This window comes from Xenopus tropicalis, chromosome 1 (assembly GCF_000004195.4).
Source record: "Xenopus tropicalis strain Nigerian chromosome 1, UCB_Xtro_10.0, whole genome shotgun sequence".
NCBI classification, from domain to species: Eukaryota; Metazoa; Chordata; class Amphibia; order Anura; family Pipidae; genus Xenopus; species Xenopus tropicalis.
This window is the reverse complement of record NC_030677.2, coordinates 216,486,328-216,506,272: the sequence shown is the minus strand read 5'-3', so window position 1 is coordinate 216,506,272 and position 19,945 is coordinate 216,486,328. Positions and strand designations below refer to the sequence as shown.

Sequence of the window (19,945 nt, the reverse complement as noted above, 5' to 3'; positions counted from 1 at the left end):
ATTGGGGAAATGTAGGGATCCCATAAGCCACCGAAGCTCTCCCTAGGGATCCCATCAGCCCCCAGGGCTTTCTCTAGGGATCCCATCGGCCCCTGGCGCTCTCCCTAGGGATCCCATCAGCCCCGGGGCTTTCCCTAGGGATCCCATCAGCCGCCGAGGCTCTCCCTAGGGATCCCATCAGCCCCCGGGGCTCTCCCTAGGGATCCCATCAGCCGCCGAGGCTCTCCCTAGGGATCCCATCAGCCCCCGGGGCTTTCCCTAGGGATCCCATCAGCCGCCGAGGCTCTCCCTAGGGATCCCATCAGCCCCCGGGGCTTTCCCTAGGGATCCCATCAGCCCCCGAGGCTCTCCCTAGGGATCCCATCAGCCCCGGGGCTTTCCCTAGGGATCCCATCAGCCCCCAGGGCTCTCCCTAGGGATCCCATCAGCCGCCGAGGCTCTCCCTAGGGATCCCATCAGCCCCCGGGGCTTTCCCTAGGGATCCCATCAGCCGCCGAGGCTCTCCCGAGGGATCCCATCAGCCGCCGAGGGCTCTCCCTAGGGATCCCATTAGCCCCGGGGCTTTCCCTAGGGATCCCATCAGCCCCTGAGGCTCTCCCTAGGGATCTCATCAGCCGCCGAGGCTCTCCCTAGGGATCCCATCAGCCGCCGAGGCTCTCCCTAGGGATCCCATCAGCCCCGGGGCTTTCCCTAGGGATCTCATCAGCCGCCGAGGCTCTCCCTAGGGATCCCATCAGCCCCCGAGGCTTTCCCTAGGGATCCCATCAGCCCCGGGGCTTTCCCTAGGGATCCCATCAGCCCCGGGGCTTTCCCGAGAGGGGAGGATCGATAGCCTTAGCCATTTCTTCAGTGGGTATGGGTGAAGCTAAGAATTCCTGAGTTAATGGCGGCAGGTGTAATGGGGTTATAGAGAGCTTGAGTTCCTCCTGGGGGGCTGCAGTTTGGGGGGTATCGCTCTTTTTTGCATGGTTTGTGCTACTTCTGGGTCTGCTTGGGTTTGGCCAAGTTTGTCCCTAAGGGCTGTAATTGCCCCCCCAGAGATGCTGGGCGTAGGGGTCCTGAGATTTCCTTAGGGCCAATAGGTTGGCTCCTGGGGGATATTGTGCCGCTGGGTGGGCCAAACTGGGTTCCAACTCCCTGGCTGAGGCTTTGGCAATATGTTTGTATGAGATAATTTGGGTATGTGTGTAGCCACATAGGGTTAATAGACCACATAGGGTTAATAGACCACCTGGGGTGCGTGGGGGCTCAAGGGCAGCTCTGTTAGCGCTGGAGCAGGGTCGGAGGTGCCTCGTGGTTGGTCAAGGTCACCCTTGGGAGAGGTTTTGGGTTTGCAAACACCAACCGTGAGAGGGAACTATGGGAAGTGGAGACGCAGGAAGATTGGGTCATGGATTGGACGGTGGAGCCTCCATAGTCTGTCCTATCCAGTTCCTCCATAAGGGGGATAGGTTTGTGGGTGTCTCGTGCAGTATTAAAATCCCCTGCAAGTAGGGTGAGGGCATGTGGGTAATTAGCCGCCAATTGGCCCAGTCTCCTATACATTCACCCTATTGGGGGGGGGGGTATGTACAGCTGCCCTATGTAACATCATAGTGTAGGGTATCTAACTACTCCCCTGGCTTCTCCTTGGGGCTAGCCCTATTCCTCATTTCCCAGGGTGCCACAGCCATGTGACACTTCAGTCTCTCTTTACTGCTGCGCTGCAAGTTGGAGTGATACCCCCCCAGTAGCCAATCAGCAGAACTATGGGAAGGGAGCAAGATAGCAGCTCCCAGTAGGTATCAGAATAGCACTCAATAGTAAGAAATCCAAGTCCGGCTTGGGACTCCCCCAGTTACATGGGAGTAGGAGAAACAATAGGTTAGCTGAAAGCAGTTCTAATGTGTAGCGCTGGCTGAAAGCTCAGACTCAGGCACACTTTACTGCTGCACTGCAAGTTGGAGTGATATCCCCCCCCCTCACCCCCAGCAGCCGATCAGCAGAACAATGGGAAGGGAGCAAGATAGCAGCTCCCAGTAGGTATCAGAATAGCACTCAATAGTAAGAAATCCAAGTCCGGCTTGGGACTCCTCCAGTTATATGGGAGTAGGAGAAACAATAGGTTAGCTGAAAGCAGTTCTAATGTGTAGCGCTGGCTGAAAGCTCAGACTCAGGCACACTTTACTGCTGCGCTGCAAGTTGGAGTGATATCCCCCCCCCCCCCCTCACCCCCAGCAGCCGATCAGCAGAACAATGGGAAGGGAGCAAGATAGCAGCTCCCAGTAGGTATCAGAATAGCACTCAATAGTAAGAAATCCAAGTCCGGCTTGGGACTCCTCCAGTTACATGGGAGTAGGAGAAACAATAGGTTAGCTGAAAGCAGTTCTAATGTGTAGCGCTGGCTAAAAGCTCAGACTCAGGCACACTTTACTGCTGCGCTGCAAGTTGGAGTGATATCCCCCCCCCTCACCCCCAGCAGCCGATCAGCAGAACAATGGGAAGGGAGCAAGATAGATTTTAGATTGAGTTTTTGAAGGAGGAATCGATACTAATGAATAATAAAGACACAGCTAAAGCCCTGTCACTGGGTGTCCCTCACCCCACAAACATTACCACACGGCTGGGGGCACTTTATTCAGAAATATTGACCCCAATACAAACTCACATACGTGGGAAGGGGATCCATGGATGTAGCACCTGGGGTAGGGTTACCCTAAGGTTGGCAGTATAGGGCTAATCTGATCTTTAGGCCCTAGGGCCAATCATATGAAAGTGACTCTCACTGTAGGTCCCCCAAGGATATTGTATACGTTCGTTAGCCGTAATGTCCGATCAGCTTATCGACCAATTAGGAGGCCACGCGCAGCCCGTAGGGTACAACTGTATCCGGGTGTATCTGTATCAGTACAGGGGCAGGGAAGTTGCTGTGCTGTAACTGTAATATAACTGTAATGTTACAGGGTATAAACTCATAAAAGGGGATCCCTTATTGGCTGACACGCCCATAGCGAGCATTGTGGTTCCTTTAGTTCCCAGCTCATTACAAGGAAGCTGTGCTGTTCCCTGATATATATATAAACACAGCATTCAGCTCATACAGCAAATAACCACATACAGTGTTGCTGTGCGCTGCCCCCTGCTGGCCACTCGTAGGAAATGAAGCTCCTGGTCGTATATAACAGCAGATACCGTATGTGTATGTAACGCAATTGTCTGATGATAAAAGAACTGTAACAAAAAGACAGAATAAAGCTGTGTTTGTGCCCTTATGTCTCTAACACACAAGTGGCTATTTATTACTGAAACATTACAATCCTGTGGGGTTTGGGTTGCACAGCGGAGGCTTCGTGGCACAGACGTGGGCACGGCCCAACCCAATGGCTGGTAATAACGGGCCTGCTCCGTGCCTAGTGACCCAGCCAATAAGCAGCCAGTATTCCGGTCACATGGCTGGGGCAAACTTTGCACTGTTTATTACATTCCCCCTTTCTTTTGGATCCCTGCACTTGTGGCTGCTGAGTGTGGCTCTGTAGGGTCAGACTAATGTGCCCGGGCATACATGAGCCCCCAAGCACCCACTGCTGAGATACTGACTACATACCTGTTTAACCCCTTGGGTACCTCACTGCTAGACTTTGGGCTGTTCCTCAGAACTATATTTATCCTGCTGTGTAAAAAGTGGAGTAAAACATCACCGGTGATGTTGCTCATAGCAGCCAATCAGATGCTTTGCTTTGATTTTCTAAAAGTTGAAATCTAATTGCTGATTGGTTGTCCTGGCAACATCACCGGTAATATTTCACTTTTTACTCAGCAGGATGAATATACCCCTCAGTGTCACGCTGCTTCCCGAATTGTGACTTTAAGGTTCAAAAGCTGCGTGGCCCTTACAGGAACCCAGAGTTGTACATAACCCGCAGGGTTCACTCCAGTGCTGGGGAGCACTTACATTAGAATTACTTGGGGGGGTATATAAAAATTTGATTCAGGGCACTTACTGGCCCAGGCGTGCTCCTGCCAGCCCCGGGTACTGTGGGTCAGGGAGCTGTGAGGCAGGGTGCTGTGGGGCAGGGGGCTGTGGGGCAGGGCGCTGTGGGGCAGGGGGCTGTGGGGCAGGGAGCTGTGGGTCAGGGGGCTGTGGGGCAGGGAGCTGTGGGTCAGGGGGCTGTGGGGCAGGGAGCTGTGGGTCAGGGAGCTGTGGGGCAGGGTGCTGTGGGGCAGGGAGCTGTGGGTCAGGGAGCTGTGGGTCAGGGAGCTGTGGGGCAGGGGGCTGTGGGGCAGGGAGCTGTGGGTCAGGGAGCTGTGGGTCAGGGGGCTGTGGGGCAGGGGGCTGTGGGTCAGGGGCTGTGGGGCAGGGTGCTGTGGGGCAGGGAGCTGTGGGGCAGGGAGCTGTGGGGCAGGGTGCTGTGGGTCAGGGAGCTGTGGGTCAGGGAGCTGTGGGTCAGGGGGCTGTGGGTCAGGGGGCTGCGGGTCAGGGAGCTGCGGGGCAGGGGGCTGCGGGGCAGGGGGCGGCGGGGCAGGGGGCTGCGAGTCAGGGGGCTGCGGGGCAGGGGGCTGCGGGGCAGGGGGCTGCGGGTCAGGGAGCTGCGGGGCAGGGCGCTGCGGGGCAGGGCGCTGCGGGGCAGGGCGCTGCGGGTCAGGGCGCTGCGGGGCAGGGGGCTGCGGGGCAGGGGGCTGCGGGTCAGGGCGCTGCGGGGCAGGGCGCTGCGGGGCAGGGGGCTGCGGGTCAGGGCGCTGCGGGGGCAGGGGGCTGCGGGTCAGGGCGCTGCGGGGCAGGGGGCTGCGGGGCAGGGGGCTGCGGGGCAGGGCGCTGCGGGGCAGGGGGCTGCGGGTCAGGGCGCTGCGGGGGCAGGGGCTGCGGGTCAGGGCGCTGCGGGGCAGGGGGCTGCGGGGCAGGGGGCTGCGGGGCAGGGCGCTGCGGGGCAGGGCGCTGCGGGGCAGGGGCTGCGGGTCAGGGCGCTGCGGGGGCTGCGGGTCAGGGCGCTGCGGGGCAGGGGGCTGCGGGGCAGGGGGCTGCGGGTCAGGGCGCTGCGGGGGCTGCGGGTCAGGGCGCTGCGGGTCAGGGCGCTGCGGGGCAGGGGGCTGCGGGGCAGGGCGCTGCGGGGGCTGCGGGTCAGGGCGCTGCGGGGGCTGCGGGTCAGGGCGCTGCGGGGGCTGCGGGTCAGGGCGCTGCGGGGCAGGGGGCTGCGGGGCAGGGGGCTGCGGGGCAGGGAGCTGTGGGGCAGGGCGCTGCGGGGCAGGGGGCTGCGGGGCAGTATGATTGGCAGCGGGCAGCGGGCAGTGAGGCATGAGGGGCTATAGGAACAGAAGGGTCGGTGCTGGTTGGTTCTTGCTGGGCCAGTGAGTAGGTAACGGGTTTAAAGTCATAATCACCAACTTGTTTTGGCCACAAACGGTTCTGGGCAGGGAAATGATTTAAAGGGTTAAATTGGCTCAGGCCACTGATTTCAACCCACGTATTTGCAGGCAGGGGGGCCCCACAGTGTCTGTCTGTGTGTCTGTCTGTCTGTGTGTCTGTCTGTCTGTGTGTCTGTCTGTCTGTGTGTCTGTCTGTCTGTGTGTCTGTCTGTCTGTGTGTCTGTCTGTTTGTCTGTCTGTATAGCCCCCAGTAACTGACTGACCGGCTGAACTAGAACTTACTGACACAAACAGGAGAATAAAAGGGATTTTAGTTGAATTCCAATGTAAAACAATAAGAATCTAGTGACACAGAAAGAGTCCGCTCGGCAGAACGGCCTGTGATTGGCTGGGACTGTGAGGCTATAAAGCGATTGGCTAATCTGTGGGCGGGTGGGTTGAAGCTTTGGGGCGGAGGGAACATTACGGGCGGAAGTAAAGGCTGGGAATGAGGAAGTACCCAGGATGCAGTTCGGTGGGGATTTCCAGGTGACGCGCTTATTGCTGAGTTGGAAGGAGCCGTAAGGTGCGGGGGGATCGCAGTTTGTGCCGAGATACCGGCTGTCTGAGCGCTAAGGTACCGCCCCCCCCCCCCGGGCCCCTCATCCCTACCCCCCCCCGGGCCCCTCATCCCTGCGGCCCCCGGGCCCCTCATCCGCACCGTCACGCCCATTGGTGGGGCCGCTGTGTTTATATCGCTGTGGGCTGGGGGGGGCACTAATGATACCGTTCTATTTACTCCCAGAGCATTGGCTTTTGGCTTCTGTTACTGATTTATTCCTGCGGGGCTGCTAGTTGGGCCCCTGCCCCCACATACCTACTGTGAGCCCCCCCTGCCCATGTCCCACTGGTTTCCTGGGCCCCTGACCCCCACATACCTACCGTGAGCCCCCCCTGCCCATGTCCCACTGGTTTCCTGGGCCCCTGACCCCCACATACCTACCGTGAGCCCCCCCTGCCCATGTCCCACTGGTTTCCTGGGCCCCTGACCCCCACATACCTACTGTGAGCCCCCCCTGCCCATGTCCCACTGGTTTCCTGGGCCCCTGCCCCCCACATACCTACTGTGAGCCCCCCCTGCCCATGTCCCACTGGTTTCCTGGGCCCCTGCCCCCCACATACCTACTGTGAGCCCCCACTGCCCATGTCCCACTGGTTTCCTGGGCCCCTGCCCCCCACATACCTACTGTGAGCCCCCACTGCCCATGTCCCACTGGTTTCCTGGGCCCCTGCCCCCCACATACCTACTGTGAGCCCCCCACTGCCCATGTCCCACTGGTTTCCTGGGCCCCTGACCCCCACATACCTACCGTGAGCCCCCACTGCCCATGTCCCACTGGTTTCCTGGGCCCCTGCCCCCCACATACCTACTGTGAGCCCCCACTGCCCATGTCCCACTGGTTTCCTGGGCCCCTGCCCCCCACATACCTACTGTGAGCCCCCACTGCCCATGTCCCACTGGTTTCCTGGGCCCCTGCCCCCCACATACCTACTGTGAGCCCCCACTGCCCATGTCCCACTGGTTTCCTGGGCCCCTGCCCCCCACATACCTACCGTGAGCCCCCACTGCCCATGTCCCACTGGTTTCCTGGGCCCCTGCCCCCCACATACCTACTGTGAGCCCCCACTGCCCATGTCCCACTGGTTTCCTGGGCCCCTGCCCCCCACATACCTACTGTGAGCCCCCACTGCCCATGTCCCACTGGTTTCCTGGGCCCCTGACCCCCCCATACCTACTGTGAGCCCCCACTGCCCATGTCCCACTGGTTTCCTGGGCCCCTGACCCCCACATACCTACTGTGAGCCCCCACTGCCCATGTCCCACTGGTTTCCTGGGCCCCTGACCCCCCCATACCTACTGTGAGCCCCCACTGCCCATGTCCCACTGGTTTCCTGGGCCCCTGCCCCCCACATACCTACTGTGAGCCCCCCCTGCCCATGTCCCACTGGTTTCCTGGGCCCCTGCCCCCCCACATACCTACTGTGAGCCCCCACTGCCCATGTCCCACTGGTTTCCTGGGCCCCTGCCCCCCACATACCTACTGTGAGCCCCCACTGCCCATGTCCCACTGGTTTCCTGGGCCCCTGACCCCCCCATACCTACTGTGAGCCCCCACTGCCCATGTCCCACTGGTTTCCTGGGCCCCTGACCCCCACATACCTACTGTGAGCCCCCACTGCCCATGTCCCACTGGTTTCCTGGGCCCCTGACCCCCACATACCTACTGTGAGCCCCCACTGCCCATGTCCCACTGGTTTCCTGGGCCCCTGCCCCCCACATACCTACTGTGAGCCCCCACTGCCCATGTCCCACTGGTTTCCTGGGCCCCTGACCCCCCCATACCTACTGTGAGCCCCCACTGCCCATGTCCCACTGGTTTCCTGGGCCCCTGACCCCCACATACCTACTGTGAGCCCCCCCTGCCCATGTCCCACTGGTTTCCTGGGCCCCTGACCCCCACATACCTACTGTGAGCCCCCCCTGCCCATGTCCCCACTGGTTTCCTGGGCCCCTGCCCCCCACATACCTACTGTGAGCCCCCACTGCCCATGTCCCACTGGTTTCCTGGGCCCCTGACCCCCACATACCTACTGTGAGCCCCCACTGCCCATGTCCCACTGGTTTCCTGGGCCCCTGCCCCCCACATACCTACTGTGAGCCCCCCCTGCCCATGTCCCACTGGTTTCCTGGGCCCCTGACCCCCACATACCTACCGTGAGCCCCCCCTGCCCATGTCCCACTGGTTTCCTGGGCCCCTGACCCCCACATACCTACTGTGAGCCCCCCCTGCCCATGTCCCACTGGTTTCCTGGGCCCCTGACCCCCACATACCTACTGTGAGCCCCCCTGCCCATGTCCCACTGGTTTCCTGGGCCCCTGACCCCCACATACCTACTGTGAGCCCCCACTGCCCATGTCCCACTGGTTTCCTGGGCCCCTGCCCCCCACATACCTACTGTGAGCCCCCACTGCCCATGTCCCACTGGTTTCCTGGGCCCCTGCCCCCCACATACCTACTGTGAGCCCCCACTGCCCATGTCCCACTGGTTTCCTGGGCCCCTGACCCCCACATACCTACTGTGAGCCCCCACTGCCCATGTCCCACTGGTTTCCTGGGCCCCTGACCCCCACATACCTACTGTGAGCCCCCCCTGCCCATGTCCCACTGGTTTCCTGGGCCCCTGCCCCCCACATACCTACTGTGAGCCCCCCCTGCCCATGTCCCACTGGTTTCCTGGGCCCCTGACCCCCACATACCTACTGTGAGCCCCCCCTGCCCATGTCCCACTGGTTTCCTGGGCCCCTGCCCCCCACATACCTACTGTGAGCCCCCACTGCCCATGTCCCACTGGTTTCCTGGGCCCCTGCCCCCACATACCTACTGTGAGCCCCCCCTGCCCATGTCCCACTGGTTTCCTGGGCCCCTGCCCCCCCACATACCTACTGTGAGCCCCCACTGCCCATGTCCAACTGGTTTCCTGGGCCCCACATACCTACTGTGAGCCCCCACTGCCCACGTCCCACTGGTTTCCTGGGCCCCTGACCCCCACATACCTACTGTGAGCCCCCCCTGCCCATGTCCCACTGGTTTCCTGGGCCCCTGCCCCCACATACCTACTGTGAGCCCCCACTGCCCATGTCCCACTGGTTTCCTGGGCCCCACATACCTACTGTGAGCCCCCACTGCCCATGTCCCACTGGTTTCCTGGGCCCCTGCCCCCCACATACCTACTGTGAGCCCCCACTGCCCATGTCCCACTGGTTTCCTGGGCCCCTGCCCCCCACATACCTACTGTGAGCCCCCACTGCCCATGTCCCACTGGTTTCCTGGGCCCCTGACCCCCACATACCTACTGTGAGCCCCCACTGCCCATGTCCCACTGGTTTCCTGGGCCCCTGACCCCCACATACCTACTGTGAGCCCCCACTGCCCATGTCCCACTGGTTTCCTGGGCCCCTGCCCCCCACATACCTACTGTGAGCCCCCACTGCCCATGTCCCACTGGTTTCCTGGGCCCCTGACCCCCCCATACCTACTGTGAGCCCCCACTGCCCATGTCCCACTGGTTTCCTGGGCCCCTGACCCCCACATACCTACTGTGAGCCCCCCCTGCCCATGTCCCACTGGTTTCCTGGGCCCCTGACCCCCACATACCTACTGTGAGCCCCCACTGCCCATGTCCCACTGGTTTTCCTGGGCCCCACATACCTACTGTGAGCCCCCACTGCCCATGTCCCACTGGTTTCCTGGGCCCCTGACCCCCCCATACCTACTGTGAGCCCCCACTGCCCATGTCCCACTGGTTTCCTGGGCCCCTGACCCCCACATACCTACTGTGAGCCCCCCCTGCCCATGTCCCACTGGTTTCCTGGGCCCCTGACCCCCACATACCTACTGTGAGCCCCCCCTGCCCATGTCCCACTGGTTTCCTGGGCCCCTGCCCCCCACATACCTACTGTGAGCCCCCACTGCCCATGTCCCACTGGTTTCCTGGGGCCCCTGCCCCCCACATACCTACTGTGAGCCCCCACTGCCCATGTCCCACTGGTTTCCTGGGCCCCTGCCCCCCACATACCTACTGTGAGCCCCCACTGCCCATGTCCCACTGGTTTCCTGGGCCCCTGCCCCCCACATACCTACTGTGAGCCCCCACTGCCCATGTCCCACTGGTTTCCTGGGCCCCTGCCCCCCACATACCTACTGTGAGCCCCCACTGCCCATGTCCCACTGGTTTCCTGGGCCCCTGCCCCCCACATACCTACTGTGAGCCCCCCCTGCCCATGTCCCACTGGTTTCCTGGGCCCCTGCCCCCCACATACCTACTGTGAGCCCCCACTGCCCATGTCCCACTGGTTTCCTGGGCCCCTGACCCCCACATACCTACTGTGAGCCCCCCCTGCCCATGTCCCACTGGTTTCCTGGGGCCCTGACCCCCACATACCTACTGTGAGCCCCCCCTGCCCATGTCCCACTGGTTTCCTGGGCCCCTGACCCCCACATACATACTGTGAGCCCCCACTGCCCATGTCCCACTGGTTTCCTGGGCCCCTGACCCCCACATACCTACTGTGAGCCCCCCCTGCCCATGTCCCACTGGTTTCCTGGGCCCCTGCCCCCCACATACCTACTGTGAGCCCCCACTGCCCATGTCCCACTGGTTTCCTGGGCCCCACATACCTACTGTGAGCCCCCACTGCCCATGTCCCACTGGTTTCCTGGGCCCCTGACCCCCCCATACCTACTGTGAGCCCCCACTGCCCATGTCCCACTGGTTTCCTGGGCCCCTGACCCCCACATACCTACTGTGAGCCCCCCCTGCCCATGTCCCACTGGTTTCCTGGGCCCCTGACCCCCACATACCTACTGTGAGCCCCCACTGCCCATGTCCCACTGGTTTCCTGGGGCCCCTGGGCCATGGGGGGGGCATAGCCTGTGGCACCAGTTAGAGGGGTGCTGTCACCCCAAGAGCAGAGTAACCACTACCGACCAATGAGCTCTGCCCGCGGCACGGGGCCTTGTGTGGGGCCGTGCCCAGGGTACCGGGGGTATGGGCAGTATGGGGGAAGGGTGCAGAATGGAAAGTGAGAGTAACTGAGGCATAGGCGCGGGGCAGCCAGTATATGATTGACAGCTGGAATATATAAATGAGTGGGTGTGACTGGCCAATGGGGCGGGGCAGCCAGTATATGATTGACAGCTGGAATATATGAATGAGTGGGTGTGACTGGCCAATAGTTATACAGCCTGTCCAGTGACTGCTCCCCTAACCTTGCCTCTGTATGAAGTATATTTGTGGGGTGCAGGGAGTTACTTTCCTGGTTTGTCTGCCCTTAGATGTCTCTGCTGGGGGACATTACGGACATGGAGGCCCATCTCTTGGATTTCCTGCTGGAGGGCCCCTTTCCTAGTGAGAAGAATTGGGGGGCAGACCTGGCTGGGGCCCCTGAATGCTGCACCCTGGAGCCTGAGGTGAGTGAGACTATGAGAGCACACCGGTCGGTAGGCCTCCTTGCTGTGCATGCTGGGTAACACTCCCCCTTCCCTTTGTACAGATGCTGAGTGACCCGACGGTGGATGATTTCCTGAGTGAGCTCCTCGGGGGGTGTGACGAGTCCAACCTGAGCAGCTCCCCTCCCCTGAGTGACAGCGGAATCTCTGACATTGCCTTCCCCTCACCCGCTGCCTGCGATGTGCCACCGGGGGCCTGGGACCACTCTCCCCCCTGCAGCCCAGACGTTATACAGAGCGAGCACAACTACTCCCTGCAGCAGGACAATGGGGGGGTCTTCCTGCAGAGTGTGCGCTCCGAGATCTGCGAGGGGGACATATTCATCGACCTTGGTACTTATAGGGACTCATTATTAGCCCCCGGCCCAGCAGAGCTTGCACTCTAATATATACATACATCTCAGCAGGATCCGCTTATACTTATCCCCCAATACTTGGGGGGGGGGGGGGGGGGGGGGGCACAGTGGCCTTTTAGATTTATCCTTTTGCATCAGGAGTTTGTGTGGCACCATCTGTTTTTCCTAATGCCCCTGCCACTCACCTCTCTTATTGCCCCCACAGACTTCTGTTCTGACTCAGAGCCACGGACACTGGGTATGGAGGAGGAGGAGGAGGAAGAGCAGGAGAATGAAGAGGAAGGCACTCAGTACCAGGGGCAGCCGGTATGATTTATAGGGGGCACATATGGAAGGAACTAGGATTGGGGCTATTCCTCTCACATAATTGCCCCTAGTGTACAGTTCTGCTCTACTGTTACGCTATGTATCCCTCTGACTGTGGATTTGGGGGGGCCCATGGAAATAAAAGTGGGAGAGAGAAGGACCTGTAAAGCATGGAGTGTAGCACAGGGCAGTTATGTTTGGGGCAGAGGGCTTGAAAGCTTATTGTGGGGGTGGGAACAGATGCTTGTCATGGGGGAGGCGGGGCAGAGTTACCTATTGCCTGGGGGGAGGCGGGGCAGGGTTACCTATTGCCTGGGTGGAGGCGGGGCAGAGTTACCTATTGCCTGGGGGGAGGCGGGGCAGGGTTACCTATTGCCTGGGGGGGAGGCGGGGCAGGGTTACCTATTGCCTGGGGGGAGGCGGGGCAGGGTTACCTATTGCCTGGGGGGAGGCGGGGCAGGGTTACCTATTGCCTGGGGGGAGGCGGGGCAGGGTTACCTATTGCCTGGGGGGGAGGCGGGGCAGGGTTACCTATTGCCTGGGGGGAGGCGGGGCAGGGTTACCTATTGCCTGGGGGGAGGCGGGGCAGGGTTACCTATTGCCTGGGGGGAGGCGGGGCAGGGTTACCTATTGCCTGGGGGGAGGCGGGGCAGGGTTACCTATTGCCTGGGAAATGGCGGCTTGGCGCTCAGTGCCCAATCTCTTTCCCAGGGTCTCCGGCTGACTGAGGAAGAGTCCCGCCTACTTGGAAAGGAAGGAATCATTTTACCCCAGCACCTGCCCCTCACTAAGGTAACTGCCCCCGCTCCCCTTGCTGCGTGGCTTTATGTTATGGGCTCGGGCCCTGTAACGCCTGTCTCTACTCGCAGGCGGAGGAGCGGGCGCTGAAACGCGTGCGCAGGAAGATCCGCAACAAGCGCTCCGCTCAGGAGAGTCGCAAGAAGAAGAAGGAGTACGTGGATGGGCTGGAGAGCAGGTAAGGCGAGTGTGAGTGTGAGCGCTCTCAGTGTGAGTGACTGCTTCAGTCTCAGCATTTGTCTCCTCCCATTATAGGGTCACCGCCTGCACCACCCAAAACCAGGTTCTACAGAATCAGGTCCAGCAGCTGCAGAAACAGAACCGGTATGTGCCCTCTGCCACACAGGATGCCAAGTATATGTTCCTCTGTGCCCGTCTCACCACTTGTGCTTCTCTCTCTGTGCCCGTCTCGCCACTTGTGCCTCTCTCTGTGCCCGTCTCGCCACTTGTGCCTCTCTCTGTGCCCGTCTCGCCACTTGTGCCTCTCTCTGTGCCCGTCTCGCCATTTGTGCCTCTGTCTCTCTCTGTGCCCTTCTCACCACTTGTGCCTCTCTCTCTCTGTGCCCGTCTCGCCACTTGTGCCTCCCTCTCTGTGCCCGTCTCGCCACTTGTGCCTCCCTCTCTGTGCCCGTCTCGCCACTTGTGCCTCTCTCTCTGTGCCCGTCTCGCCACTTGTGCCTCCCTCTCTGTGCCTGTCTCGCCATTTGTGCCTCTGTCTCTCTCTGTGCCCTTCTCACCACTTGTGCCTCTCTCTCTCTGTGCCCGTCTCACCACTTGTGCCTCTCTCTGTGCCCGTCTCACCACTTGTGCCTCTCTCTGTGCCCGTCTCGCCATTTGTGCCTCTGTCTCTCTGTGCCCTTCTCGCCACTTGTGCCTCTCTCTCTCTGTGCCCGTCTCGCCACTTGTGCCTCTGTCTCTCTCTCTGTGCCTGTCTCACCACTTGTGCCTCTGTCTCTCACTCTGTGTGCCTGGGGGAATGTTCTCTTTTACTCTCTGCACTCTCTTCTGTACCCCCAAGTGCAGTCTGATGGGCCGGGTACTCTCTTCTGTATCCGCAGGTCTCTGCTGCAGCAGCTTCGCAACCTCCAGGCTTTGCTGAGACAGACAGGAGTCAAGACTACAGCATCCAGCACTTGTGTCATGGTAAGGGGAGCCCCACCCTCCTGCTGTGGGTATGGGGGGGGCCCTACTCTGAGCCCCACCCTCCTGCTGGGGGTAAGGGGGGTACTATAACCCCTGAGAGGCCCCTCACTGCTACTGGGTTACACTGATGTTCTGCTTTATCCCCTTTAGGTTCTGGTTCTGTCCTTCTGCCTCATTCTCTTCCCCAGTTTGTACCCATTTGGCAAAGGAGCCCCCCAGGACAGCCGGCACGTAGGTAAGTCATACTGAGTCGGGCTAGAACTGGGCTCAGCTGAAGGTTTAATGGTTCCCTGCATGTTCCTAGGCACCCCCAGAGCCTACACTCCCGATACAGTGGTACGTGTAGTCGGAACCAGCAGTGCAGGAAAGGGACAGACACAGTGACAGTTACACATAACTATAAACCCAGTGAGAATGAGGAATGAATGGGTATTGGGGAGTTGTATCAGGAGTCAGAACCAGCAGTGCAGGGAAGGGACAGACACAGTGACAGTTACACATAACTATAAACCCAGTGAGAATGAGGGATGAATGGATATTGGGGAGTTGTATCAGGAGTCAGAACCAGCAGTGCAGGGAAGGGAAAGGGACAGACACAGTGACAGTTACACATAACTATAAACCCAGTGAGAATGAGGAATGAATGGATATTGGGGAGTTGTATCAGGAGTCAGAACCAGCAGGGAAGGGAAAGGGACAGGCACAGTGACAGTTACACATAACTATAAACCCAGTGAGAATGAGGGATGAATGGATATTGGGGAGTTGTATCAGGAGTCAGAACCAGCAGTGCAGGGAAGGGAAAGGGACAGGCACAGTGACAGTTACACATAACTATAAACCCAGTGAGAATGAGCGATGAATGGATATTGGGGAGTTGTATCAGGAGTCAGAACCAGCAGTGCAGGTAAGGGAAAGGGACAGGCACAGTGACAGTTACACATAACTATAAACCCAGTGAGAATGAGGGATGAATGGGTATTGGGGAGTTGTATCAGGAGTCAGAACCAGCAGTGCAGGGAAGGGAAAGGGACAGACACAGTGACAGTTACACATAACTATAAACCCAGTGAGAATGAGGAATGAATGGATATTGGGGAGTTGTATCAGGAGTCAGAACCAGCAGTGCAGGGAAGGGAAAGGGACAGACACAGTGACAGTTACACATAACTATAAACCCAGTGAGAATGAGGAATGAATGGGTATTGGGGAGTTGTATCAGGAGTCAGAACCAGCAGTGCAGGGAAGGGAAAGGGACAGACACAGTGACAGTTACACATAACTATAAACCCAGTGAGAATGAGGAATGAATGGATATTGGGGAGTTGTATCAGGAGTCAGAACCAGCAGTGCAGGGAAGGGAAAGGGCCAGTTACACATAACTATAAACCCAGTGAGAATGAGGAATGAATGGATATTTGGGAGTTGTATCAGGAGTCAGAACCAGCAGTGCAGGGAAGGGAAAGGGACAGTTACACATAACTATAAACCCAGTGAGAATGAGGAATGAATGGATATTTGGGAGTTGTATCAGGAGTCAGAACCAGCAGTGCAGAGAAGGGAAAGGGACAGTTACACATAACTATAAACCCAGTGAGAATGAGGAATGAATGGATATTGGGGAGTTGTATCAGGAGTCAGAACCAGCAGTGCAGGGAAGGGAAAGGGACAGACACAGTGACAGTTACACATAACTATAAACCCAGTGAGAATGAGGAATGAATGGATATTTGGGAGTTGTATCAGGAGTCAGAACCAGCAGTGCAGGAAAGGGACAGGCACAGTGACAGTTACACATAACTATAAACCCAGTGAGAATGAGGAATGAATGGATATTGGGGAGTTGTATCAGGAGTCAGAACCAGCAGTGCAGGGAAGGGAAAGGGACAGACACAGTGACAGTTACACATAACTATAAACCCAGTGAGAATGAGGAATGAATGGATATTGGGGAGTTGTATCAGGAGTCAGAACCAGCAGTGCAGGGAAGGGAAAGGGACAGACACAGTGACAGTTACACATAACTATAAACCCAGTGAGAATGAGGGATGAATGGGTATTGGGGAGTTGTATCAGGAGTCAGAACCAGCAGTGCAGGGAAGGGAAAGGGACAGACACAGTGACAGTTACACATAACTATAAACCCAGTGAGAATGAGGAATGAATGGGTATTGGGGAGTTGTATCAGGAGTCAGAACCAGCAGTGCAGGGAAGGGAAAGGGACAGACACAGTGACAGTTACACATAACTATAAACCCAGTGAGAATGAGGAATGAATGGATATTTGGGAGTTGTATCAGGAGTCAGAACCAGCAGTGCAGGAAAGGGACAGGCACAGTGACAGTTACACATAACTATAAACCCAGTGAGAATGAGGAATGAATGGATATTGGGGAGTTGTATCAGGAGTCAGAACCAGCAGTGCAGGGAAGGGAAAGGGACAGACACAGTGACAGTTACACATAACTATAAACCCAGTGAGAATGAGGAATGAATGGGTATTGGGGAGTTGTATCAGGAGTCAGAACCAGCAGTGCAGGGAAGGGAAAGGGACAGACACAGTGACAGTTACACATAACTATAAACCCAGTGAGAATGAGGAATGAATGGGTATTGGGGAGTTGTATCAGGAGTCAGAACCAGCAGTGCAGGGAAGGGAAAGGGACAGACACAGTGACAGTTACACATAACTATAAACCCAGTGAGAATGAGGAATGAATGGATATTGGGGAGTTGTATCAGGAGTCAGAACCAGCAGTGCAGGGAAGGGAAAGGGACAGACACAGTGACAGTTACACATAACTATAAACCCAGTGAGAATGAGGGATGAATGGGTATTGGGGAGTTGTATCAGGAGTCAGAACCAGCAGTGCAGGGAAGGGACAGACACAGTGACAGTTACACATAACTATAAACCCAGTGAGAATGAGGAATGAATGGGTATTGGGGAGTTGTATCAGGAGTCAGAACCAGCAGTGCAGAGAAGGGAAAGGGACAGACACAGTGACAGTTACACATAACTATAAACCCAGTGAGAATGAGGAATGAATGGATATTGGGGAGTTGTATCAGGAGTCAGAACCAGCAGTGCAGGGAAGGGAAAGGGACAGACACAGTGACAGTTACACATAACTATAAACCCAGTGAGAATGAGGGATGAATGGGTATTGGGGAGTTGTATCAGGAGTCAGAACCAGCAGTGCAGGGAAGGGAAAGGGACAGACACAGTGACAGTTACACATAACTATAAACCCAGTGAGAATGAGGAATGAATGGATATTGGGGAGTTGTATCAGGAGTCAGAACCAGCAGTGCAGGGAAGGGAAAGGGACAGACACAGTGACAGTTACACATAACTATAAACCCAGTGAGAATGAGGAATGAATTAGATTTAGGTGGAGTTGCCCTTTATCCTGGCAGTTTTGGAGCTGGGGGCAGAACCCCAACATAGGCCCTGGGTGTGCATGGGCACTTGGGGCAGATAAGGGCAAGAGGCAGTCCCACTCTGGAAAGGAAAGGGTCAGGGAGGTGCAAATTAAAGGGAAAGTTGTTCCATTGCTATGTTTACCCTAAATACCCTTCCTATAGGGGGGTGGGCCTTTCATTTATTGGATGTTTATGTGAATGGGGGCAGGGCCTATGTGTGCGTTATGAGCTCATGCTTATCGCTGGGGGCGGGTAAATGTTAATGAGCACCAGTGGGCCACTCAGCTCTCGTTATATTGGGGGTACCCCCTCACTGCTATTACCTGAGCCCCAAATCTGCAGCGCCCCCTGCTGTTTACTCCATTACAGTTTATGCAGCTCCGCACTTTACTGTATAAGGAACAGGGATCTTACAGTAACTTGACACCAAGGGTTACAGAATAGGGTCAGAGACCCCGACTCACAAGAGCTTACAATCTAAAGGCATCTGCGGCTTTTGCTTGCAGTCATTTCCCGCCAGTTGCGAGAGCTCCCCACAGAGTCGGCCTTCCCTCCGCTTCCAGATCTGGGGGCTCAGCAGAACCCGCGTGTCGACATCGCCCCCCAGGAGAAACCACAGGAGAACCTGCTGGACCTGTCCCTGAAGGACCTGCACCTGGATCCGGTTCTGCAGGGGGCCCAGAATGACACCCCAGAGGTGCAGGACGTGGGCACGGCGGAGTCCAAACCCACCGGCACCAGTAACTCTTCCTTTGACCTCCCTGAGAGAGAGAGTGAGCCTGGCATGGAGATACCAACTGGCTCCAACGCTGCCCCAGATGCCCCCCATGCCCGCTACGTCATGCAGGAGAAGCACGATTGGCTGGAGAGGACTCGCAGTGTGGTTATCAGCCCCCTGCACTCGGATGAGATGTAACACCGGCTGCCCGGGCAGTGCTGCTGGGTCATGGTGCCCCCCCATTATGTGCTGAGGGGTACGGCACTACCTGCCCAACCTATTGTGCTATCACTGGTGTATTGTGCCCCCCCCATTATGTGCTGAGGGGTATGGCACTACCTGCCCATCCCATTGTGCTATCACTGGTGTATTGTGCCCCCCCATTATGTGCTGAGGGGTACGGCACTACCTGCCCAACCCATTGTGCTATCACTGGTGTATTGTGCCCCCCCCCCTATTATGTGCTGAGGGGTACGGCACTACCTGCCCATCCCATTGTGCTATCACTGGTGTATTGTGCCCCCCCCATTATGTGCTGAGGGGTACGGCACTACCTGCCCATCCCATTGTGCTATCACTGGTGTATTGTGCCCCCCCATTATGTGCTGAGGGGTACGGCACTACCTGCCCATCCCATTGTGCTATCACTGGTGTATTGTGCCCCCCCCATTATGTGCTGAGGGGTACGGCACTACCTGCCCATCCCATTGTGCTATCACTGGTGTATTGTGCCCCCCCATTATGTGCTGAGGGGTAAGGCACTACCTGCCCAACCCATTGTGCTATCACTGGTGTATTGTGCCCCCCCCATTATGTGCTGAGGGGTACGGCACTACCTGCCCAACCCATTGTGCTATCACTGGTGTATTGTGCCCCCCCATTATGTGCTGAGGGGTAAGGCACTACCTGCCCAACCCATTGTGCTATCACTGGTGTATTGTGCCCCCCCCATTATGTGCTGAGGGGTACGGCACTACCTGCCCAACCCATTGTGCTATCACTGGTGTATTGTGGGCCTGTAAGATATTTTGGGGGTGGGATCAGCTACTTGCCCCACCCATAGTGGCACCCTGCTATAGTTTCCCATTGTGGGTTATACCTCTGCCCGGCCCATTGTGCCCCCTGTAAATGATCATATGCCAAGGGTTGCACCGGTGCCCCGCCCATTGTGGCATCCCTGATGCACTTACCCAGCGCCATGGGACCTGTCCTGCCCCCCCAGCAGTGTGTGGCCCCTGAGCAGTAGGGGGAGGTTTGGGCTCCCAGGAATGGTGGCGCTTTGCACTTTCATGTATATAGGATTTCTGTAATATATTCATTGTTGTTCCTCTGGTTCTGGGGGGGAACATGGGATCTGGGGGGGCCCAAATCACTAACTGGCAAGTCTGTCCCTGCAGTTGGTCACTTTTCCACATTGAGACCCAGCAGAAGGGAGAGAATCGGGTACCTCTGCCCTGAATACCCCCCCAGCCCGTATGGGACCTACCCTCAGGGCCTGTGATTAGCTGATTGGCTGGGAGGCTTGATGATAAGTTGCCCTCTTGCACTTTTGCCCAATGTAAATAGTAAATGACCCTTGGGTGTTGTTATTCCCAGCTGATTAAACCCCCCCCCCAGCAAGGCCAGAGGAACCACAACCATTGTATCACATTGTGTAACAGGAGGAATGTGCTGTAAATCTGTATAAATAATAATAAACTGATTGATACACAAGGGGGCGCTGCTCATTGTGGGAGGATATAGGGGCTGGGCGGGAACCAACCCTCTTCTACCCCCCAGGGCCTTGGGCTGCCCCACCTGGTATAGAA

The 19,945-nt window shown here is 57.7% G+C and overlaps 1 protein-coding gene across 4 annotated transcripts in view; it reads left to right on the top strand.

The window, feature by feature from the left end:
• The window catches only part of creb3 (cAMP responsive element binding protein 3), a 24,521-nt gene extending 4,671 nt beyond the window's left edge, over positions 1-19,850 (top strand). The window contains exons 1-10 of one of the 4 annotated variants that reach the window (XM_031904529.1): positions 5,795-5,868; positions 11,217-11,351; positions 11,435-11,723; positions 11,952-12,052; positions 12,764-12,844; positions 12,922-13,028; positions 13,106-13,174; positions 13,909-13,993; positions 14,144-14,228; positions 17,926-19,850. In XM_031904529.1, coding sequence (XP_031760389.1) covers positions 5,845-5,868; positions 11,217-11,351; positions 11,435-11,723; positions 11,952-12,052; positions 12,764-12,844; positions 12,922-13,028; positions 13,106-13,174; positions 13,909-13,993; positions 14,144-14,228; positions 17,926-18,335 — 1,386 coding nt within the window. In that variant the 5' untranslated portion in view covers positions 5,795-5,844 and the 3' untranslated portion in view covers positions 18,336-19,850. Of the gene's footprint in view, positions 1-5,794; positions 5,957-11,216; positions 11,352-11,434; positions 11,724-11,951; positions 12,053-12,763; positions 12,845-12,921; positions 13,029-13,105; positions 13,175-13,908; positions 13,994-14,143; positions 14,229-17,925 lie in introns of those variants that run through there. The other 3 variants (XM_031904594.1, NM_001112920.1, XM_031904561.1) reach the window with 3 other exon arrangements.
• Positions 19,851-19,945: the final 95 nt, after the last annotated feature.